The sequence below is a fragment of the Penicillium macrosclerotiorum genome, assembly GCF_028827735.1.
Source record: "Penicillium macrosclerotiorum strain IBT 26536 chromosome Unknown utg000003l_segment0_segment0, whole genome shotgun sequence".
NCBI classification, from domain to species: Eukaryota; Fungi; Ascomycota; class Eurotiomycetes; order Eurotiales; family Aspergillaceae; genus Penicillium; species Penicillium macrosclerotiorum.
This window is the reverse complement of record NW_026643083.1, coordinates 4685421-4708918: the sequence shown is the minus strand read 5'-3', so window position 1 is coordinate 4708918 and position 23498 is coordinate 4685421. Positions and strand designations below refer to the sequence as shown.

The 23498-nt window shown below is 48.1% G+C and overlaps 10 protein-coding genes across 10 annotated transcripts; 5 read left to right on the top strand and 5 right to left on the bottom strand.

The window, feature by feature from the left end:
- Positions 1–1019: 1019 nt before the first annotated feature.
- N7462_004598 (uncharacterized protein) lies at positions 1020–3066 on the top strand (the record flags this gene model as incomplete). The annotated part of the gene is made up of 5 exons (XM_057076324.1): positions 1020–1094; positions 1173–1564; positions 1624–1828; positions 1891–2826; positions 2878–3066. The coding sequence occupies 5 exons, from the start codon at positions 1020–1022 to the stop codon at positions 3064–3066; spliced, it is 1797 nt and encodes a 598-aa protein (XP_056935829.1).
- A 665-nt stretch (positions 3067–3731) lies between these two features.
- On the bottom strand, positions 3732–4552 carry N7462_004597 (putative nucleoside-diphosphate-sugar epimerases; the record flags this gene model as incomplete). Its single annotated transcript, XM_057076323.1, has 2 exons — positions 3732–4233; positions 4293–4552. The coding sequence occupies 2 exons, from the start codon at positions 4550–4552 to the stop codon at positions 3732–3734; spliced, it is 762 nt and encodes a 253-aa protein (XP_056935828.1).
- A 1448-nt stretch (positions 4553–6000) lies between these two features.
- Positions 6001–8365, top strand: N7462_004596 (TPR domain protein; the record flags this gene model as incomplete). Its single annotated transcript, XM_057076322.1, has 3 exons — positions 6001–6680; positions 6738–7442; positions 7498–8365. 3 exons carry the CDS (start codon positions 6001–6003, stop codon positions 8363–8365), a joined length of 2253 nt encoding a protein of 750 aa, XP_056935827.1.
- A 475-nt stretch (positions 8366–8840) lies between these two features.
- On the bottom strand, positions 8841–10121 carry N7462_004595 (putative mitochondrial oxaloacetate transporter (Oac); the record flags this gene model as incomplete). Its single annotated transcript, XM_057076321.1, has 6 exons — positions 8841–8933; positions 9012–9157; positions 9223–9694; positions 9763–9892; positions 9958–10032; positions 10105–10121. The coding sequence occupies 6 exons, from the start codon at positions 10119–10121 to the stop codon at positions 8841–8843; spliced, it is 933 nt and encodes a 310-aa protein (XP_056935826.1).
- A 565-nt stretch (positions 10122–10686) lies between these two features.
- N7462_004594 (WD-repeat containing protein SWD2) lies at positions 10687–11910 on the top strand (the record flags this gene model as incomplete). The annotated part of the gene is made up of 3 exons (XM_057076320.1): positions 10687–10782; positions 10839–11067; positions 11123–11910. The coding sequence occupies 3 exons, from the start codon at positions 10687–10689 to the stop codon at positions 11908–11910; spliced, it is 1113 nt and encodes a 370-aa protein (XP_056935825.1).
- Positions 11911–12322: 412 nt separating this feature from the next.
- On the bottom strand, positions 12323–14017 carry N7462_004593 (uncharacterized protein; the record flags this gene model as incomplete). Its single annotated transcript, XM_057076319.1, has 1 exon — positions 12323–14017. One exon carries the CDS (start codon positions 14015–14017, stop codon positions 12323–12325), a length of 1695 nt encoding a protein of 564 aa, XP_056935824.1.
- A 1133-nt stretch (positions 14018–15150) lies between these two features.
- On the bottom strand, positions 15151–17116 carry N7462_004592 (uncharacterized protein; the record flags this gene model as incomplete). Its single annotated transcript, XM_057076318.1, has 7 exons — positions 15151–15423; positions 15483–16093; positions 16144–16218; positions 16288–16328; positions 16391–16716; positions 16778–16972; positions 17042–17116. 7 exons carry the CDS (start codon positions 17114–17116, stop codon positions 15151–15153), a joined length of 1596 nt encoding a protein of 531 aa, XP_056935823.1.
- A 315-nt stretch (positions 17117–17431) lies between these two features.
- N7462_004591 (uncharacterized protein) lies at positions 17432–18603 on the top strand (the record flags this gene model as incomplete). The annotated part of the gene is made up of 2 exons (XM_057076317.1): positions 17432–17517; positions 17574–18603. The coding sequence occupies 2 exons, from the start codon at positions 17432–17434 to the stop codon at positions 18601–18603; spliced, it is 1116 nt and encodes a 371-aa protein (XP_056935822.1).
- Positions 18604–18745: 142 nt separating this feature from the next.
- N7462_004590 (DUF4112 domain-containing protein) lies at positions 18746–19728 on the bottom strand (the record flags this gene model as incomplete). The annotated part of the gene is made up of 3 exons (XM_057076316.1): positions 18746–19259; positions 19373–19587; positions 19654–19728. The coding sequence occupies 3 exons, from the start codon at positions 19726–19728 to the stop codon at positions 18746–18748; spliced, it is 804 nt and encodes a 267-aa protein (XP_056935821.1).
- A 638-nt stretch (positions 19729–20366) lies between these two features.
- Positions 20367–23031, top strand: N7462_004589 (decapping enzyme complex catalytic subunit DCP2; the record flags this gene model as incomplete). Its single annotated transcript, XM_057076315.1, has 2 exons — positions 20367–20397; positions 20465–23031. The coding sequence occupies 2 exons, from the start codon at positions 20367–20369 to the stop codon at positions 23029–23031; spliced, it is 2598 nt and encodes an 865-aa protein (XP_056935820.1).
- Between the last annotated feature and the right edge of the window lie 467 nt (positions 23032–23498).

The following is a 23498-nucleotide window of genomic DNA, read 5'->3' as shown; positions in this document are numbered from 1 at the left end:
AGACCAATGCACACTAAAGCGGGTTGGTCTCAGTTTCAGGATCCTTGACCATGCATTGGAAAAGTTTAGCTTAGCTTACCAAGGCGCCCGATTATTCTCCCTAGAAAGAAGGAGTGGCAATTCAATTGTTCGTTCTATACACTAAGAATCTAGATATGCGATTAGTGTTGTCTACTACTTAATTGAATTGATCGCTGCGCTCCCGATCTCATGTCTCGACTAGAACAAAAATGGGATACGATCGATCGATCAACAACAGCAACTCAGTAACTGAACAGACTGACTGCCCAAGGGTCTCAGCAACCAACCAGTGGGGGCAGGGTCCCGAAAATATCGCTTTTGGGGCTCGAGGTTTTAGTAGTTTAATCTAATTTGACGGCCGGACGGGACAGATGTTTAGGCGAGGGCCCCACCGTCGTATTTGGGGTCTTTAGATCGTGAATTAGAGACTAGTGAGTATGACATCCCTGTCATCGAGCCGAATTATTGTCGCATCCGAATCCCTTCCTCTTTTCACTCACTAGACTTAGTGCCATTCCCTTCGCTCCCTCGGTTAGAGGATATGCAACCGACCACTACGGCCCCCAACTTCCTGAAAAAGTCAAGCCAATTCTATTTGCCTCCCACGCCCAAATACTAGCCACATTCAGGAATATTGAGCAAGGCGGTACCCCCCGATCGGACTTGCTCAAAGCAAAGCGAACAGTACCAACCATGCTAGCGGTCCTATCAGAGCGAGCGCTGTTCCAAACTAGGAAGCAAGCACCTAGACAGAAACCAATCCCCGACCATCAATTAAATTCAATGGTTTGATTGATGGCTTGGAGGGTTTGTGGAGATAGGATTGACTCCTTTAACACGTACGCTGGCCAAAGCAAACCGGATGCCCGGTATCCGGCTACCCGTTGGATGAAGCCTTTGAAAATATTTTAAGGATCGGTATCTCTCTGTACTAATTGTGAACTGTGTTCTGCTAGGCTGTGAATAACTTTTACTTTCAATTGCTGCCAGAGCTTGCCATGGCATTAAGAGTTCTCTCTGCCCTGGCTATAGCAAGCCTCGGCTACGCTAGTTCCCAGAGTTCCTGCAAGTGTGTATGTTCACCAATCTGACACGAATGAAACGACGACGGCGTACCAGTCCAAGGCCTTCTAATAACATTTCAAAACTAGACCCCAAATGATACATGTTGGCCCTCCGTTGATGCCTGGAACACTTTGAACACCACTGTGTCGGGGAAACTTATCCACAATCTCCCTCTGGCGATTTCGTGCTATCCCGGTGTTTACCAGAATGACGAGGAATGCGCCTATGTCTACTCACAATGGTACAATTCTACTTTCCAGGAGCTTTCTCCTGTGGGATACGTCTATCCCACTGATTCCACTTGCCCCCCAATTGATTTGAGTACGAGCGAAAGCTCCGGAACATGCGTGCTGGGACCTGCCCCGGTCTATACCATCAATGCAACAGAACCGGAAGAATTGGCAGCTGGAATGGCATTTGCGCAGAAGAACAATATCCGTCTTGTTGTGAGGAACACAGGCCACGATATGCTTGGAAAGTCAGTATTATGGAGCACGATATCCGGATTATTGTCTAACCGTTGGTTGTTGTTTTCAGGTCTGAAGGTTATGGAGCGCTCCAAATCTGGATCAAGTACATACAAAAAGGGATTGTGGTTCAAGATACTTATTCACCGTCGAATAAATGCACGAAAAGTGAATGGACTGGCTCTGCCCTTACTATCGGAGGTGGCTATGTCTGGGAGGATGTCTACGACGTCGTCTTTCCGCGTAAATTGACCGTTGTTGGAGGGGGTGACCCAGTATGTGTTTGTAAAAAATTAATTTTTTTGGACGAGCAAGCTAACAAGGGACTTCCACTCAGACTGTTGGCTGCATTGGAGGTTATACTCAGGGAGGCGGCCATTCCCCAGCCAGTCATGATTACGGTCTCGCTGCGGATCAAGTACTGGAAGCCCAAGTGGTCCTCGCAGATGGCACCCTCGTCACAGCCAGTGCTTGTCAAAACTCTGATCTGTACTTTGCGATTCGAGGTGGTGGTGGTGGCAGCTACGGAGTCGTCACTTCTATGACTGTTAAACTATATCCCTCGAAGTCTGTCGTCGCTCAGTCTCTTGCCATCATCCCATTGAGCAATGATACAGATACACTGTTGGAGGCTGTGACTGATATTTATGCTGATTACCCCAGCCTCATGGATGCTGGTTTCTCGGGATATGGATCATGGTCCATCAACAGCCCCCAAGTCCTCTTTGACGATCAAACAGTTGGTTATGTGCATGCACTTGCAGCGATGGGCAAATCACTTTCGGAAGCACAGAGTGATTTCAACCCACTTCTGCTCAAGCTGCAGAAATATAACGGCACGTCACTATTTGTCTCGGTTAGCTGGTACCAATTCCCAACCTACGCATCATACTACCAGGCCATGTCTGGTGTCCACCAGTCTGTTGGATCGGCAAACTCCGCAATGACTTCCCGAATGTTTAGCAAGGCTGCTCTTACTACCAGCCGCACTGCTCTTCGCAGCATCATTGGAATCATTGCTGGCGAGGAGGAGCAGTATACCATCAATAGTGTTGAGCTTATTGGTGGTGGTAAGGTTCTGACCGACGGCAGTGATCCCTACTCTGGGCTCAACCCAGCTTGGAGATCTACATACATTGTGAATGTGGTTGCTAGAGGCTGGGCTGATGATTCAGATGCCGCCACGGTCCAGAGCGTCAAAAACGACATTACATACGTCAAAGGCGGGGCAATGAGACTTATGACACCATTTTTAGGCAGCTATATGAATGAGGTTTGTTCAAATTCTAATTAATATGAGGTCTCAAACACTAACCTCTCACAGGCCGACCGCAATGATCCACTGTGGGCGTGGGACTTTTATGGAACCAATTATGCCCGTCTCGTTCAGATCAAGGCCAAATATGATCCCAAGGGTCTCTTCTACTGCCCTACCTGCGTGGGAAGTCCATCATGGTACCAGAAATATCTAGATGGAAAGGATTATGGTCCTCTTTGTCCCACTGGTCTCTAATTTCTTTCTTTTTATCGGTCGCCTAAGCTTTAGATTTGGCGTTTGCCTTCTTATTTGTCTATACACCTTCATTTGTTCCTTCTCTTGTGTATCAACTATTTTGAGGTGAACTAGAGTCCAACCTTGTATAATTAGGACGGCAAGCTGTCGTTTATTTGCAAATATATTTCTTTAGTCCGGTCAGAATTCTGTCTTCCCTTTGACTTTCAATTTATTCGAAATCTTCTGGACTTGCCCTACCTACTCTTTCCGTTTATGTTTTCCAAAATAGATATTTACGTACATGAAACCATTCTTCTACGCCCTAGATTTAGAATGAAAGCATCACCGTAGCCCCTAGAGGGGTTAGATACCGAATTCAACGGTAGTAAAACATGGACATCGATTTTAGAATGACTATACAAGTGATCTTATCGGAACCAGTATCCATTTTCTGTGGATCAAGCCTCAATCTCCGGATCCTTCCAGAAAAGGGCAAATAAGCAGTTGATAGCAATTCAACGGTGAAAAGAGCAAACCAGGAGGGATGAGAAAATAGATTGAAAGGGTAAGTTGACATTTTTATGTCACGATTTTTTTATGTCACGATTATTACAGGGGACGTAAGAAATTGACTCGGGAACGGCGATGCCAGCCCGGCATACAGTAATCAACAGTCTCCTATACTACAGTCCCAGAATTCTTCGCATTCCTTTATTCTCAATCACCCAACCACCGCCAAGTCTAAATACCCCAGGGCCCTGCAAACGGCTATCAATTCGTCCCATCGCCATGTCGGTCAAGAATGGCCCAAGCTGATGCGTGGGGGAGTGCATTGACTGATAGAGATGCCTGATACCCGGCCCAAGAATATGCAATCCAACGTCGTACAGAATCCCGTTGTTGGAAGGAATATACGGCTTGATAGCATCGTGGTTTGCCGGGTCAACGAACGCCGGCCTAACACTGTCGGCCCGGAAAGCATTTGGATTTTTGGCCGATAACTCGCCAAGAAGAGATTCAACCTCTCCCTTCACCCTTGCAAATATTGCTGAAAATCTCCCTGGTGCCTGGGTTGCTCCTTCACCCGAAACATGAATGAAGCGGAATGGGGGGTTGGAAGGTTTGAGAGTGGAAAATGCATTGGCAGCTGCCAGGGCATAATCCTTGGTTATCTTGACATATTGTCTAGTTCCAGTTAGATTATAAATCTCATATGCTAGATGAGATTATGAGCTTTTTCATACTCTTTGTTCACGTTATTTTGGCTTGTTCCCAAGGCCCAGACGCACCCATCCGCATCTTTCAATTCCTCGAGCAGCTCTGGTGGATAGGACTCGAAATCTTTGTGATTGATAATGTTGACCCGTGAATCTTTTGCATCCTCTGCCATCTGTACAGGTCTTCTCGTTATGATGGAAATTTTTGAAATTGCATTGTTCTTGAGCATGGCATCTAGCACGGCAGAACCGACTAGGCCGGTTGCACCAGTGAGGATGAGATGCATGTTAACAATGGTTGTCAAGAAATTGTGGAGATTTTGGGAGGGAAATAATCTTAAGAGAAAGAAATGATGGACGTCAGCATCAAGTCAAGACCTGTTGGGTATTAGTATTTATAGTCAGCTCGTGTCAAGTCCGTTGCTTAAGTCCGCATTCATTGGTGATGCTAATGCTGACAAGTTACTAACTACTTTCGGTAAAGATCGACCCATCCGTAGATGACGATTGGCTTTTTGGAGCCATCCGATCCCATCCAAAATTACTTTGGGACACGCAGCCTCGTCTCCCTGGGATTATTTTATGAAGCAGTCAGCAGAGCGATGCTTTCTATTCGGAACATTTAATTATTAAGAATAAGAATGTATAAGGATATGTGCATGAATGGGGACCAACTATCTTGATTGTGGGGTATTAGATCTACCATCTAGCGAACAAGAATGTAGGGATAGGCAATCAATGTTAGCCTATTGAATAATACCGCCAGGGGACGATGACTTAGTAGAAGACTCAGAAATCAGAAAGCATTATTCTCACCTTGGATATCGGGGACCTGCTTGGATTTATCCGCCCTGAACCTCTAAGATATTTTAGCAGTTGTCTGATAAATATTACAATTTTCAAGTCCAGTAACTCAGCGAGGTGCATATTGCATGAAGGGCTGTTTGAGCTACGCTGAGCGAATATGAAGGAGCTCTCTACTTTTTTTCATCCAGAGTTCGTAGTATCAAGCATGGAAGCGTGCTAAAGGATGAGGTGGTCCCGAACTGGGAGTTAGATTGGAAATTGTTGACTTGGGTGAGTTTTGAGTATCTTGATAGTTTCCTGTACATAAAAATACGTATATGGTTATCATAGAATTGTTATATCATATAGAAATATTTCTGCCAAATTCTAAAGCTCACTTAGAATTCATGGTTATGGTGGGTGCTAGTCGGATGATGGTTCGGATTTCTAGTATTTGGTATCTCAGAATGTATCAATATCACAATATAATATTCTTATACGAAAGGCGAGAATGAAACCCTCTGCAAAGTCATGCGTGCGTGTGTGTATAGTCCATCTGTCAGGTAGATATCAGAAGGCTCTCCGAAGAATAGCTCTTTGCTTGGACAGCGGACTACTATCGAATGCAAAAAGAAAACCAGATCACATATTATGAATACAGAGCCTCCATAGTCTAGGTTATCTTAAAATCCAGAGTTCTATGAAATTTTAGAGTTGAAAACATTCACTATTGGGCCCACCCGTTTGTTAGCATCTGCAATCATCGTTTGACTGCCTTCTACCTATTTAATCGCTTCATATCCTCAATATTTACCCTCTTCTCTTCTTGAACTTCTTGTCAGCTATTGCATTCTTCCTTCTTACAAAGCAATTCTCCTCCATCTGACTGGCCCACGAAGCAAGTCTTAGCTAGGTCAAGAGGGTCAACTCCTCAGAACAGCATCGCAACATGGATACCCATGATGTCTCTCACGTTAAAGAGTATTGGGAACAGTTAAACCAGGAAAAGAAAACTCTCGAACACGCACTGGCATTCAAGGGACTCCCTCCCACATGGAGAAAGTCAAAGGGAGACCTAATCATGAAACACTTGCTAATGCGGCAAACATCGTATCTAACAGAGAAAATACCCGGTCATTACATGCTTCATGCATCGTTTGTCCCTCCACCTTATCATCCTTGTGCGAGCAGAATGGAGAGCCTGAGAAAAATCATGGTCACAGATCTTCTCCTGGAGACTCACCATCGGGGCTCCTACGTTGTTCTTAGAACCATAACGCCAGTTCATATCATGACTGGCATCTTGGTCATTGTGGAAGATGAGAGTGATACCCCAATCACATTACAAATTTATCATCAAGAGACACGATCTCTAGCGGATAAATTTCCGAAAGGAACGATCTTGGTTGTCAAGGAACCTTACTTGAAGGTCACGGCAGACGGGGAATTTGGAATCCGACTGGACCACCATTGTGATTTCAAAATTTTGCAGAAGTATGACTCCAAAGTTCCCTCCGTCTGGCAAGAGAGACAATTTGGGAATAGCTTTTCTCGACTATCATCTAACGATTGGAGGTTAATGGGTAACCGCCTCTTCAACAACTCCAAGTACTATTTGGCTATTGAGTGGTGAGTCCTTCTTTTAATAGAAGACCATGATTGATTATACTCATAAATAAATTAAAGCTATTCAAAGGCATTGGAATACAACCTGAAAGATCCGGAGAGGCAAATCATCCAGCTGAATCGTGCTCTAACTTTCCTCAAATCCCACCAGTTTGATGCTGCTCTCAGCGACACTCAAGAAATTTTGGCACTCTTCCCTACGTCGGAAAAGGCCCTTTTTCGCAAATCTCAGGCACTCTATCATCTTCGGAAATTCAGAGAGTCGTGCAATACCTGGAAAATTCTTCGCAAAGCGTTTCCTGAAAATGTGAGCGCAAGGAACGAATTCACAAGAGCCCTTGATCGTCTTTTGGAACAAGAAAGTGGCAAGTTTTGCTTCAAGAAAATGCAGCAAGAAGCCAAGAGGCTTTCTCCACCGCAGTTGGATCATGCAACATACATCGGACCTGTGTCGATAAAGCTGACCTCCAATCGAGGGCGGGGTTTATTCACGACCAGTCAAGTGAAGGCAGGAGATCTTTTGCTGTGCGAGAAGGCAGTTGGGTACGCGTTTTTTGACGAAGAAAAGAAAAGTCAAGGCTTGTCCCTTTTGATGAACACGGAGACGAACTCCATGACTATCGGTTGCCAGATGGAGCTTCTCACATCTGTGATTCAAACACTTCAAAAAAACCCATCATTCATGCCTGCTATCCTGGATCTTCATCATGGGTCATACAAGACTTTGGATGTCACTTGGGCTGATGGAAACCCCGTCGTGGATACGTGAGTGCTCCCTCAGATTGATATGAAAAGAAAACCTTTCGCTGATATATTCTAGATTCCTGATTGAAACTATATTAGCCCTCAACAGCTTTGGGTGTACTCGATCAACTCGTGCGCATCACATTGAACTTGCTCTCAATAGAACAACAGCCTCGGATGTGTTTCACTCAGTCGGCCTTTGGCCGATTGCAGCTCACGGCAATCACTCTTGTCTTGCAAATGCTAGTCGGTCCTTTATCGGAGACATTATGATCATCCGTGCTTCGCAAGACCTTGCACCTGATACCGAGATTGTCTTTCCTTACAAGAATCTATTCAGAGATAGCGAGCCGAATCTAGACAAGGCACTCGAGCAGTGGGGCTTCCAATGCGACTGTGCTTTGTGTGAAGACTTGAAGGCAACCAAGCCTACTAATTTGGCAATAAGAAAGAGACTCATGGAGAAATTGGCGGCCGTTTTTCAATCCCCAAAGACTGTATCCATGGGAAGTATTGACACACTCTTGGCAAATCTCGAGAATACCTATGCTCGGCCTGCACTTGAAGTTCCACGTATTGACATCTACGATTGTTACGCTGCACTTTCAAAAATCTACTATTCATGTGGATATCCTGAAAAAGCTGTTGGCGCAGTATTGAAAACGCTAGATTCACTTGGATTTGCGATTGAGGGTGGCGAGTTGCCGCAAAAGCCGGGCACGTCCCTTGTCATCAAGAAATGGGGATTGGTGAAAGACGACCTCATTGGCTGCTGGATGATGCTCGCAAATATCTATCACATCTGGGCCCCCAGTCTTGAGGCCTCGGCACAGGCCTACGCCCGATTGTTCTATCGAATCTGTATTGGCGAAGATGAAACGTTTGACCAGACTTATTCTTTGGGGTCGTTGAGACTCGATGGATTCTGTGCGCGAGCAGAGTAATTTGATGGTTACAAGCTTATCACGAGTTTCCTAAATTGTCGGTTGAGGCTTGAATGACATATTTTCTCGGAGCACAATGATGACATTTTCAAGATGTGGGTAGACCTAGAATTTCGGTTTCAGACTGGATTTGGTAGAAACAAATGCACATGCATTGCTACTGTACGCGAACTGGTTCTTCTACGCCGGAGTGACGGGATAATGGATGAGAACCCCACAATTTATTTGACCATTTGCAAGGCCGCGACTGCAGTATATACAAAAAGGCATCTCTAATATAAATCGGGAGTAATAAGTGGTCCCCCAAACGCCAAATCTATATCCAAAAAGACCAAAAAATATTGTGCAGAGCCTATCACACTTCGACGCACGTCGACATATATGAGAAACCAAACAATGAATATGCAAGACTTGATGCAATGAAACAGCAAGTGCTGGCTGAGATGATGAATGAACAATCGTTTCTTGCGGTATTTTAAATCTTGTCACGGAACGAGTCTGGCAAAATCCGATCTTCGACGCGGCGCATCAACTTGTTGGTCTGTTCCGCCAAACTGAGGGTCAAGATCTAAAATTAATCGGTCAGCATGGTGTCTATTTGGGTAATTTGAAAAGGGTGGCGGGGAAAGAAGAGAAAAGAACTGACGGTATGGGGAAGGATACGCGCAAGATGGGCAAAGAATCCCTTGTAAATGGCAAGCACACCCTCCGTGCGGATTGTCTTGAACAAACAGTCGAAGACGCCCTGGTAGAGATTACCGGTCTGGTTGTACATGCGAGCCATAATGGTGTCTAGAGAAGAAAAGCGAATGTCAGCGACGGAAGATATTTATCCCTTAAAAAACACGAAAACATACCAGGAGGATGCATGAAGCAGCACACAACAAAGCCCGAAGCAGCACTACTGGCCAAGTGCAAAGCGGGGCCTTCTTCCATGCCCAAGTGCCTAGTCAGGCGGCGCTTGGCAAAGAAGTACGTGGGAAGTTGGACAGCACTGCCGAAACTGGTACGGATCATAGCTGCTCCAACTCCTCGATATACACCCTTGACACCCTCGCTGTTATAGATCTTGCTGAGGCCATCAAACGAGTTCTTATAGTTGTGCTGAGTACCAACGGGAAGGAAAGGCGAGTAGGATTGCAGACGGGTTTTGACCAAAAAGAACGGTGAGCCCGCCGCAGCACCGATGACACCAGATGCAGCACCTGCAACAACATTGGCACCAAGGGACTGGACCTTTGGATCACTGTAGATGGCGTTTGTGAGGTTGGCGCGAATCGGCTCGTAGAACCCCAGCCGGCAGCCGTTGAGCAGGACCTGGTAGATATACTAAATGATCTTGAGTGTTAATTCGGCGTCACTTATGCTAGAGAATCGTCCGACCTTGATGTACATACCGCAGATCCAATTCCGCGGAACAGACCGCGCGCACCTTCGTTCTGGAGAATAACCTTGACGCCATGCAAGACACCCTTGTACTTCTTCGCCGCCTCGTTCTTCGCTTGGAGTTCACCCTGAAGCTGCAAACTTGGAGGGTATCAGCGCTGGCCCCGATATGAGACAATCTAAGCGACCTTGATCAGAAAACTTACCGGATCTTCACAGTTTCAAAGCTGTGGGTGACGGTAACCGCACCGCAAGCGGCGATACCTCCGGCGATAAACGCTCTATTCCAATAAACATGATATCAGCGTGAGTCTTAAGAGGTGCAAATATATCTAGCATGATAAACTTCATACCCAGTGGTCGTTGACATCTTGTTCTGGATAGCGATACTTCCACGGCAGATGACGGATGAGTCGATCGACTTTGATGGCCACCGGAGAGATATCGGAGTGGCGAGAACAGCCAGGGGAAGGGGAAGCCCTCAATCCAAAGACGCTCGGGAGTGCAAGGATTGTACTTGAGTTGTCTCACAGCTACCTTCTCCTTCTATCAAGGCCCTAACGTCTTCAGACAATCCGAGGTCAGGCGTCCGGGGGAGATGGTCAGGGCTGAAATGCACTAAAAGCTTACCTACGGTTACCATAGGCCGCAAGAGGCCGAAACAGGCGTGGCATGATTGGTCAATGGCGCGGGCCAACCCCGATCATCGGGGGCGGTATGTCGGATAATTATTATGCCGATGCCGGCGCAAACGCGAAAAAAGCAGGCGCGCGGGTGTGTCGATTTCCGGCCCGAAGAGGAAGGCACAACGAAACGCCTGCCAGAAAGGCCGTTCGGAGCTCTCCTTTACTTTTGCTTTCCTTTTTACGACGAAACTTCATCGTACTATTTTGTCCCGCCTTGCATTTCTCACCCTTCATCTGATTATCATCGTCATGGGCGAAGGGCAACAGCCGATCCCAGCTTCGCAGCCAGCTGTGCAAGCTCCCCAAAAGATCTCTGACATCATCCGCACCTATCGTCCATGCAAGGTTAGCTATGCACCAGGAAAGAGCAATGGACAACCCATCTGACACTCCTTCCATAGGCCTTCCGTGGATCCAAGTCGGAATCATCGACGAATGTTGTCACCTCCCTCGACTTCGACGACCAAGGTGATTTTGCGGTGGCCGCGGGTGATGACGAGACAATTCAGATCTTCGATGTGAAAGAAGGGAAGTCGACTAAATCAGTGCCGAGTAAAAAATATGGTGTGCACCTTGCCAGATTCACCCACCATTCTCGCCAGGTTCTGCATGCCAGCACCAAGGTCGATCGTGAGTAATCGAACAATATTATTGGAATGGGTCATGTTAATTGACTCTCTGTTAGACTCGTTGCGCCTGCTTGACCTTCATAATGAGGGCTATGTGCGATATTTCTCGGCCCACACTGATAAAGTAACGTGCTTGGCCATGTCTCCCGGCAGCGACACTTTTGTTTCATGCTCCAAGGACAATACGGTTACCATGTGGGATCTTGGATCCCGTAATTTTCGGGGCCAGCTAAAGCTTGCAACCCCATACTTGGTGGCCTTTGACCCAACGTCCTCCGTGATGGGAATTGCCTCTCAGTCTACTTCATCTGTTCTTCTCTATGACCTTCGAAACTATGACAAAGCTCCTTTTGCAACATTCGATCTCGCCCCCTTCGAAGAGATTTACACACCTTCCACCCGAGGCCGTGGCTGGACCAAACTTGCTTTTGCTAACGATGGAAAAAGTCTGCTAATTACGACAGACTTTCATGGACATTTCGTCGTGGATGCCTTTGATGGTACTATCAAAGCCTTCTGTGTAGGCAAAGCTGGTTCGCCCGGTCGCGCTGCGCCTGTTTCATCCACTGGCAAGCCATTAGGACAGGGAGACGCGTGTTTCACGCCTGATGGGCGATATGTGATTGGAGGCAATGGGGAACAAAATGATGTGCTGGTGTGGGATCTATCTGATGCGCGAGTTGGCCGACAGAACGCGGCTCAGCTACAGCCTTTGACCAGACTGTCCCATCGTGGCCGGACTGCTCTCATCGAATACAATCCGCGATACAACATGATTGCCAGCGCGGACCGGGACGTTGTTTTCTGGCTTCCTGATGAACCCCCTCGCCCATCGGATAAGTAGGCCGTCCCTGTCATTCACCAATCTTCATCACGTCTTAGGGACCGGCCTCCCACGTGCAACTGCTACATTTCACGAATTATGACATTTGATACATTCAACGGAGTTTCATTGAGGTTTATGATTTTGATCATCAGATATATTCTGTTCCCAGATCCTGGCAATGGGTTGTCTCTCTGTTATGCATTAGGAATGAACAATATCCCTTTCAGTTTACCTTCTTATCACAACCAACTCCTTTAAGTTTCATGCTTAAAGATTAGAACTGAAAGCAAAAGATTGACTAGACAGGTGATAGAGGAAGTAGATGAAATAATGCGAGGCTGTATATGCTAGCAGATCGTGAGACGCTCTTGTCTATCTCATCTTATCCAAATATTATATCCAGTTTATTATCCCAATTGACCTCCTATCTTTAGATTTTACGATCCCTGTCCTTGCCCGCCAAACTTCGGGCTGTATCACAAATCCAAACATTAGGTCCTTCGAGATGCTCATCGCCATTTCGGCTCTTCTCAATCATAGTTTCGATCTGTTTATCGATTGTCCGATTGCTCGAAATGGTCATCATTCCCGTCGCCCATCCGTACATAAAGACACCATAATTTATATCCGATAAGCTCTCTGCAACTTCCTCTGCCACTGAAGGGAGTTTACCCTGTGCTTTAGCATTGTCAATCACTTTCTGAGATTCAACGACTCTAATGGGGAGTTTCCACCCTGCTGGCACTTGATATTCGGACGTTGTCTGAAACTTCTGAACGAGAGATGCAGAGTCCAGAGAGTCATATGGGCTATCACCCAGCATGATTCTTGTTCTTTCCTTCTCGGCACCAGATCCAATCACCTGCACTATTTCGCGCATTCGGGTTGCAGCCTCCTGGGTGCAAACCAGATCACGGTTGCTAGTCGCTGGCCAAAGCTCGGTGGGAAGCAACGGCTGCTCTTTTTCGACCTCTATCTGCCGTATAATGGCTTTGTGGAAACCGGGCAATGGGGTCATGTTTTTGGTATGAGATAGATCGGATACCAACGCGAGTAACAGAGTGCAATCGACGTTCAGAGTGGACGTAAATTTCTCGAATGGCTGGGGCAGAAGGTGCGCCAGCCCAGTCAGGCTGGCATCTGCAGCCTGAGTCTTCTGCGCCTGGACCTCTACCCCATAGCTTCGAATCTCTTGAAGAACATCGTCAATTTCGGGAACGTTACCTTCCTCGATCCTAGGCAGTACAACCCGGATCCGCGGATGTCGATAGCGCACACGGGTAGCGTTGGCTGCTTTCCGCAAGTCTTTAGCCAACTTGATGAGTTCCAACTCATCATCGTCATCCTCATCATCTTCATCGCCGTCAAAGTTGCGCAAGATTGTGCGTCGTTTTGAACTGTCGCTGCCGTCATCCGACAAGCATTCGTCCTCGGAGTCGCGCTCCCATCCTTTCTCGGCCATCTCGAAGAGCAATCGATTCTCCGAGATAGTCGATACTTTCACCCACTGCTCGCCATCCCCCGCGACGATATCAACAAGCACACTTTTGCTCTTATCTTTGTTTGGCTGCTTCTCACCACCGCCATTGCTTTTTCCGCTCTTCTTGTTTCGCTTGGCCTCCTCTGCCTTTTCTCTCTCTGATGCTTTTGTCTCACCATCCCAATAAAACCGCTTGCCAATCGCTACCAGTCCTGTGCATGAAACTTTGGCAATATTCCACACTGCCTGATAAAACGGCAAGTTTGATGAGCGCAGTGCATGCGCCAGCCGCTTCTCAGCCTCGGACTCGCCTTCTCTCTGCCCAGAACCTGCATCGCTCTCTTCCACTACCGGTGTACAGCTAGGCATTCGCTGCTCCAGCTTCTGCAACATTCTCAGCTCCGAGGTCACGTTTGAGCGGAACTGTCGCACCTCCACTAGCTGTGGATTGCGCAGCGTGCGCTTTAGCAAACCCTGGAACTCGTCGATCTCAGACAAGAGGTCCAGACATTGCTGGTGGAGGTCTGTAGAGGCTGCTGTGCTCGGTGCAACCGGAGAGGAAATACCGGCCTGCTGTTTCAAGGCTTCCAGCATGCTTTCGGTGGCTGCGCCATCGTTGGTGTGACTTGCGGTGTTGTGTGCCATCGTGGGAGTCGGGGCGGCGGGTGGCGGTAGGAGGACAGGCTCACACTCGGCGCGGGTGCTCCGCATGAGCGAGCTGGTCAAAAGGCACCAGGGAGTTCTTCGGCGGGGAATTAAGGCTGTCGGAAGCTTGATGCGTTATCGCGCACGCGGGTCGTCCGGGGCCTCTTTTTCGGTGATTGCGGGGCCGATAATCGTTGATAGGCTTCTTATCGAACTTGCCCGGCTCATAAGATTAATTGAACATTCTGGCAAGAGAGCAGAAGGTTATTATGGAATAAAATTAGGGACCCATAAAATTGGAGACGAGGTCTTTATGACTCAAAGCGCAAAATCCACCCGTAGACTCTCTGGGCTTCTGGTGGGTTCGAATTCCGGCCCCCATCCCTTGGCTCTGGACATAGATCTACTCCCTGGCTTTACACAGAGGGTGTTTGACGACTAACCTAGAACATCTTGGATCCGGTCTATACCAAGTTATTCTAGCCTCTTGGCCTATATAAGCATATGAGATGTAGACAGAATTCCAAGGTGTATATCATCTTCCAATCTGTGCACGATCTCATTAGATATCTTCATGACGAACAATCAGTCCAAGTTGTCCTTCAATAAGATATAATCGTGGATCAATAATTTTCATTGCTATGGCATCCATCTTAGTATTGGAGCTTGGGCCCCACATCTTGAGTGGTGGCTACAGGGATGGGAAGGCGACCTATCAAAGTAGTCCAAAGCCTCTATATTATGGCATAATGTAGCTCAAGCCATAGTAGGATCCGCATCTCACGCAATTGGCATTGCCATTGAGTTTTGTTTCATTGTCGAGGTCATGTTTCATCAACAAAATCTTCAATTGCAAATAGATGGCTTGGCTATTTTGTTGAAAGCCATTTAGAAATATACGTCAAGAGCTCAAGGCACAAGCCAGGTAAATCAAGAATCCGTCAAGAAAACAAAGAGAAAAAAACCAACGCCATGACATGCTTGAGAGCCTCTCAATTTTGGCGATACACAAATTGGGACGTGTCATTTATATCTCTACAGCAGCTCAATTTCCCCAATTGCTGAGATATTTCTCATCGAAAATACACCAGACAAGCCCGACTTATCTCGACAGACAACTTTCTCCATAGTTTCTAGTGAGTGAGTCTTTGCCGCTCGTCGGAGTTGCGTGGTGATTCATCGTCGTCTGACCATTTGTCACCATCTTCACCAACAGCGAAGATCGTTTCCTCCTCCAAGGAGGAACGCTGGGCCTGTGATACTGGCTTGGGGGGGACGGGGGAAAGATCGCGACGGCCATCGGCGGCCGAGCTACCGGGGTACTCGGGAGGCGCTTCCAGGGGATCCTCTTCATCGAGGCCACTACCGAATGAACGAATTTCGAAGCCATCATCATCTTGGGCAAGCTGAATGTCACAGTTAGTCTAGGCGATCATAACAAGATCTATTTTGAGAAGCCTCTTACCTCATCACTCATAGCGAAGCGTCGGTTATTGGCAGTCGGACGCCACAGATACGCGACAAATGCGATATCGAACAAGTAAACCAGGTTAAGCCAGCCATCCAGCACGAACCACCGTGCCTTCCAGTGCTCAGGCACAAAGCTAGCATCGCTGCGGCCAGCAAAGGCGAAAGAGTTGATGAAAAAGAAGCCGAAGATTACGATGATACTCCCGAGGATACACCACCACAGCTTCTTGTACATCAACGCCTTGGTCTTTTGCTTTCGGTCGATAAGATCTTTCATAGTGGCATTGAGAGAGTTCAAGGTCCAGACATAGAAGGCCGTCAAGGTTCCAGCGAGAGGAAGGACAATAAGCAGCACCAGAGGACCCGCGCTATCCGGTGTAATAGACAGGCTGGCAATAGAGTAGACCATGGCAAAGATGAAGTGCGCAATAGCAAGGATACGAACGTAGATCATAGTTCGGCCCAGCGATGGCTTTACCACGCCATAACCCATGCAGACTATCAAAAGCAGGAAGAATGAGAAAGCATTTCGGCCAGCATTTAGAATAGCAACTATGATCATCAATGCCTTTGCCATGGCATTCAAGCCATGTCGGTTTTGGTAATCTAGACAGGTTAGATTCAAGACTGCAGAGAAGTCAGGCGGATGGACATACCATAGAATCCCCAAGTCATCAACTGCTCGACAATCAGGAACACCAGGATCGCAGTGATATAGTTTTGCACGGGCACTAAGGATAGTTAGTTTTGAAGCAGAACATGTAAAATGACCCGGGCAGAGGGAGAGGGGGGTTTCTTACAGATGTCAGACCGATTTTGGACATAGAGAAAAGCCCAGAACCTAGATCTCAGCGTTATTAGTGCATTCAAATAGTCACCCGGGGTCGTTGGATTGGCACGTACACTCCGACGACAGCGTACACGATGGTCAAAGCGCCATAGAAGGGCAACTTGGCGATCTGTGCCGCTGGCAGCTCTCCATATGAGTTGCGAAAAGTAACAACGGCGGTATAGTCCTCCCCAGAGTATGCGTAGGTGCTCACACAGTAGAATCCAGTCTTGTGCACGGGGTATTTGATAGCGTCCGGGTCGTTCAGGTGAATTGCCTTGGAAATTATGGGATTGGCGGAGGCATCACTGGCATTCTTAGTAAGGAGGAAGGAGCCAATTTGGTCTTCGGTGCAAAGCTTTGCATCTACGTTCGCCTGGTCGCAGATAGTTTCCTTCAACTGATGCTTATCGGTCAGCTCGCATGCATGGGAAGGGCGCCAGTAGAAGTCGGGGAAATACCTCAGCGTCGTCGGACCGATATTCACCAATCAACTCTTCGTCATTCCATTCAAAGATCACCAAACTGGCAAGAGGATCGCCTTCTGGAGTTCCAGCCTTGGAGAATTTCACTAGGATAAAGGGGTCGACGTTTCCTCCCCAGGCCTTGCGGCTGTACATCCCTGAACATCGTTGGCGGTGCGCTTCGTCGGATTTCTAAGAACAGCATGATCAGTATCGTTTTTTGGGTGAAGCTGGCGAGAATTTCGCTGCAATATCGCTTACGATTTCCACATCGTTGGCAAGCACGGAGCCTGCAAGCAAGGCCGTAAGGCCGAGTGAACGGAGCCAGCCCTTCATCGCAACCAAGCAACAACTGCAGGAAAGGCTCCAGGATTCGGGGGGGGGGGGGGGGGGGGGGAAACTTTCAGAATCAAGGAAGCTGCATCAAACGTGGTGTTTGAAAAGGTCAAGAGACGGTTGGCAATCAGGGCAGGTCCACAGCTCCGGAATAGTCGAAGCTCACTGCGTGTCCTAAAAAGCCCGGGAAGCCGCGCGCGTGGGCCGTCTTATCTAAGCTTGACCGCCCGCGGTACCGCCACCATCCAACTACTTTTTTTTTGGTCTTTTTGTGATTGCGCCGAATATCTCAGAGCTCCCATAATCTTACTCAAAATGCCGGCTAAGGAGTTGACTGACCTTTGCATGGACTGCAAGGAGGAAAAGTTCATCTTGACCATCCGAAAGAGACGACTATGCAGGTTTGTGGCTGGTCTCCTACCCCTCCATTGAATGCCTACTCAAAGCGTTTTTATAGCTGCTGTTTCACCAAATTTATTTCCTACAAGGTCATGCAACACATGAGCAAATATAGCACTAGGAAGAATCCAGGAAAAGCGACTACTTCATTGCTTCTCCCGCTCTCCCTTGGTGTCTCTTCGTCTGTCCTGTTGCATATTCTAGACCAAGGGATCCAACGCCAGCGCGCCAAACCGTACGCCACGCTCGACTTCGATATTCATATTCTCGTCATTGATCCGGCTACCATTCACTTGTCTAGCGCTCAATATAATCAAATCTATGAAGCTATTGGGAAGCTGTGCCCAGACGTTTCCTTAACTCGAGTCCCGTTTCACAGCGTTTTCGAGTACGTCCCGAATATGAAGGACATTATGCGAGAATATGCGGGGCCTCGATTTTCGGATGATGAGTTGCAGACCAATGAGGACCGTTTGGCGGCATTCCGTGCCTCTGTATCCACTGCGACATCAAAAGATGATCTTGACTCGGTGCTTTTGACCAGACTAGTAGTAGGGTTTGCCCAGAAGGCTGGGTACGAGACTGTGATCTGGGGTGATTCAGATAGTCGACTTGCCGCGAAGACCTTGGCTGGTGTTTCCAAAGGCCGGGGTGCTTCGTTGACGTGGTTAGTTTCCGATGGAATGTCTCCCTGGGGAATCGGCTTCGATTTTCCCCTACGAGACCTCTCCAAGTTTGAGCTGGAACAGTATCTCAGTGTCTGTCCAGAACTCTCTACTATCGTCATTCCTGATGAGCCTCCATCCGACAATGTGCTTACAAAAAATATGTCCATTGACGAGCTTATGTTGCGGTACGTTCAGACTCAAGGTCAGAAGTACCGTGGAATCATGGCCAATGTAGGCCGCACAGCAAATAAGCTCGAGTCTACGGCTGGGTCTGACGATCCGCTATGTTCCTTGTGTGGAGGCTTAGTTGGAAATGTCAAGGGCAACACTGGAGTCACAGTGGCCAGTCAAGCCGGCGATAACCAAAGCTCCAAGTTCTGCTATGGATGCATGAGATCACGTCCTGAAGCCTTGTGCTAATTTAAGGAATAAATTTGGAAGAAGCGCTATATGTCAGAAAAACAAAAACATATTAACCAGTCCGCAAGTCATCACCAGAGAGCATTCTCAAACCAACCGAAAAGGGTATCTCAAAATCATCATCATCCTATCACTCGATCTATCATACTCCACCACGCTCCAGATCCTCCTCGCGATGGGTTGCTCCACCAAACCACCTGCTGTGTGAGCGACTGTTTCTCGATTTCTTGGCCGGATTAGACCTGCCAGAGTGTCTGCCATTTCCGGCCCCAGAGGATACAGGCTCTTCGTATTCAGGGGGCGAAGTGCCAATGATGCCACTCTCTTGCTTGTCCCACTCCTCCGGCAAACTGTGATCAACAACTCGAGGCTCTTCGTGTCTGTGATCCGCGACTCGTCCTTGCTGTCTGGTCTCTGTCTTGAGCGATTTAGCGCCCTTCTCGCGCAGATGCTTCTCTAGCATGACTGCGTTTCTCGTATTGCATTTGTATACCGCGTCCGCAATATCGCCGATAAACGGGACGAGACCGATGAAAAAGTCAACGATGACATTGATCAACATCATCATGCGCAAGCGTGAGGGAAGTCCACCGTCAATCTGACCGCAATTTCTCACAACCATGAGGGCAAGTGCGGCATCGGCAGCATCACCCGCACTAGGACAGAAGCAATCTGTTAGTATTGAAGTGACTGTGGCAAGGGAGGAAAGGAAAGAAGAGAAGTGAAACCCGAAAGAGGCGAACGATAGGAAGAGCAACAGAGAACTCACAATGGTACGAGACCAATCACACTGCCCCAGCCGAAGCGAATTCCACAGAGGTTGAAGAGGCAGTAGTCGAGTCGGTACGCCCTGCGCTTAACCTGGGTCAGAATTTTGCCATCATTGTCTGACAATCCTGGTGGAATAGCCTTGCGGCGCTTCTGAGACTTTTTGCCAAAGGCGCGACCAAGGCGTGATGCGGGCACTTCTTCGAAATAGGGGTCCTAGAGAGGAATGTTTTGGTCAGCCGCAGTTATAAAGCTTTTGTGCAACATAGATAATTCACATACCTCTGTTCCAAAATGGTTCCTCGCAGATTCAGCAAGCACTCGTTTGCCCACCAGGTTCCAAAGGGCGCCGGACATTGTGGATAGTGTTGACGGATAACTGTTTAACAAGGAAGGTGTAGGTTGTAGGGATGGTCTCGGAGCACCGTGAAAGATATAGTGCGTCGAGGGGGATAAAAATAGAACCTCCTGGGCAACTTGTTCCTTTGATAGGGTGACAAAGGTTTCGAAACACACGCCTCCTAAAACTCGAGCATGCGATTGACAGTCATGGATTTGGCGCCGGGGGGAAGATGAAACAAAAAGAGAGCGGGAGGACGCGCTGAGCGAATGCTCCAACGTCATTCCTCGGTCTTTATTGCTGGCGCCCAAATCCTGGAACCCCGCCGATCACTGTGGCTCACGAGATCCTGCACCGCCACACCGCCACACGACCACCGCCTGAGTCAGCTGATCGTCACTTGGGCAGTTCCGCTTGCCTCTGCCCAGCTATTCCTCCCCCGATTGGCGCCTTGACCCTTTATTCTCCTTCACGGTAGTGTCGAACGCCTTTGAACTTTCTTCAGTGCTCAGGCAGCATTTGAAATCGGTGTGCGGAATTCTCTCTGCAAGCTACATCTCCCCCAGCTTGTGTTGATTCTGTGTCGCGCTTGGCGACCTGAGCAAGCATCTGGTTTCGGTCGTTCGCATTGCAATGCTCAGCTTCGTTGCCCACCATGACCGAATCAAAGATGCAGCTAGAAGACTGTACGTTTCTTTGGGCCTTGCCTGCTCCATGGAAACACAGAGGGTGCTCACTAACTCCGTGAAATAGGGCTGGATGACTTATGTGTCCGCTTCATCATTAACCTACCTTCCGAAGAGCTCGAATCAGTGGAACGCATTTGCTTCCAAATCGAAGAGGCGCAATGGTTCTACGAAGATTTCATCCGACCTCTTGACCCCGCGTTACCGTCACTTTCCTTGAAAGATTTCAGTTTTCGCCTATTCGCGCATTGCCCGCTGATGTCACAATGGTCCCACTACCACCATGTTATGGCCTTTTCAACCTTCCTGGCCTACAAGACCCGAGTCCCTGTTCGCGGGGCTATTTTGTTAAACGAGGAGATGGACTCGGTCGTCCTGGTCAAAGGTTGGAAGAAAGGCGCAAACTGGAGTTTCCCACGAGGCAAGATCAACAAGGGCGAGCCTGATCTGGAATGTGCAATTCGGGAAGTTTATGAAGAAACTGGCTTTGATGTTCGTGAAGCGGGCTTGATTCAAGACGGAAAGGATGTCAAAAGCATAGAGGTCACAATGCGAGAGCAGCACATGCGACTCTTCATTTTCCCCCGGGTCCCTATGGATACCTATTTCGAGCCCCGCACCCGCAAGGAAATCAGCAAAATTGAGTGGTACAAGCTCTCAGATCTGCCGACTTTGAAGAGAAACAAACAGCACGAAGAGGGAATGACCGTTGCCAACGCAAACAAATTCTACATGGTCGCTCCATTCCTGCATCCACTCAAGAAATGGATTGCGCATCAGAAAAGACTCGCTGCTAAAACCCAGGGAGCTGCCAAACAACCCCTGCAAAGTGAAGGCTATGTTTCGATGGATGAAAACGGTTACCGGACCAATGGTACCGCTGCTGAGATGGCGATGCCTAGTGACCTGCCAGAAGTAACCTCGGCCCCCGATGCATCTCTGCATATTAAGCAGTTGTTGAATATTGGTGGAGCCCCGTTGGCGCACGCCGAAGCACAGGCACCTCAGATGGTCCAGCCTGCTCATCTTCCTGCTGTTGACCAGACCAAATCGAATGCGCTCCTAGCATTGCTCAGGAAGGGCTCACAAGACCCTGTTCCGCAGGTTCGAAACGAAAGTATGGCGCAGCCGACCGGGTTACCTACAGCGCAACCAGCTCACTTGCCACCAAACTTCTTCCCTGGTTTTCCTCAGCAACAGCAACATATGGCGCCATCTAACTTCATGCAGCAAACCTCTGCACAACCTTTACAGGAACCGCCGCGGGGAGCATCGCAGCCTGCTATGTATGCTCACCAAGCTCCTTCATTACCTCCTACTCGGCAGCCCGAGCTTCCTGGGTCTTCTGGCTTGCCTCAAATCCCCCATATGTCCCCGACCAACTATCTCACTCGCAATGCTCAGCCTCCACCTTCCCATGTGATGCCTACGAGACATGCAGCGGCTCCATTCCAGCAAACTGGAGACCCTCAATTCTCCCAACTCGCCCAGCAAGCTCAACTTCCAGGTGCAGTTGTACCGTCAGCGAGCAAACTTCCCCCGCCAACTCTAACTAGTCACTCTATGGCGCTGTTGAACTTTTTCAAGGATAACACTGCAAAAACTCCTCAACTTGTAAATGCTGCTCCAGCATCCGTACAAACATCTGCTTCTGCACCTGCCCCCGTTCCGGAGACTATGAAAGTACGAAAGACATCTCAGCACCAGGATAGTCTCTTGAATCTGTTCAAGGGCCCCAGTGCCGCTGCTTCTCAGCCGGCAGAGCTTTCAGGCCAACCTGTTCTATCAGCCCCGCCTCCAGAGAAGCAAATTCTTCAACGACCTTCTCAGCAGACTGATCTGAGCATACAACCTGGCAAGACTAGACAGAAAACTCAAGCCGGAGTGGTCCATACATCCGCGACTGTCTCCGGGCCGATGAATATACCGCAATTCGATGCGATTCCAAAATCATCGACCAGAAAAGCAACCAATGGATCCAGTCGGAAGAGCAATAACAACCGACGAGACCAGGCACAAACTCAACAGCTTTCCTCTCCCATTACTATTCTTCCCCGACCTCAAGCCGCGAAGCGAGATGTATCTATTTCAGAACCCATTGCGCAACCCTCACCAATCCGATCTCATGTGCCTGTTCCTCAGCCAGCAGCTCCGGAACCAGTCAAGCCATTTCAGCCTCAAATCCTGCGTCGCTCCGACAAATCAGGCTACGAGAACTTGCTGATGACAACCTCCAAGACTGGCAATGAGGAACATAAACAGAGTCTACCCGGATTCCAGGGTACACAGGCTGAGCTAGCTCCTGACAACAAATTCGATCGCCGGCCTAGTCAAACTGCAGCGCAAAAAGAAGCATTATTATCTCTATTTGGAAAACCCGCTGTTGTCTCTCCGCCCCCAACGTCGGCTGTAAAACTTGATTCTCGATCCATAAATCAAGTGTCTACTGCAGCATCTGGGTTGGTTAGCCCACTCTCCTCTCTCCACTTTCACAGTAGTGGAGACTCAATTTCTCGCCGTGGGACACCGTCTGAGAACGAGGTGGCTTTGCCAAGCGTGAACCGCGTTTCTTCGCCAACGAACAAGGCGTTTTTGCTGGGATACTTGCAGGGAGTTGCGAAGGGCAGCAAATGAACAAAGCATTCTGAACTTCTATCGGCCATTTTCTCTAGATGCGGACCGATAGTAATTGTGTAATACATGACAAAGATAGTCAGACGATGCATTTTCTCGTTGTAATTGTTCACTTCGCTCTCCTATCCATTTTTGCTCGAAGACAGAAATAACTTTTCAAGAAAACTAATATCAAATTAGTTTGTACCTCGTCTGTTAGGACACAGATGCGACAACCCATGAAGTATCGATAGGAGCCGAAATTGGTTGCAGAATTCAACATGCACATTTTGAACATGCCTTCCTGATCCCCTTTAGATATATATAGTATTTTAAGCATCACCAATCCAACTTTTATATATCTCGGAATTTGACAGACCTGGATGTCTTCGACAGCTCCCAATGCCAGCTTCCTGGTGGTCTAAATATACATATTTCCAACTGGCTGGTCCTATAGCACGTCCGACCGGGTATGACCAACATCAATA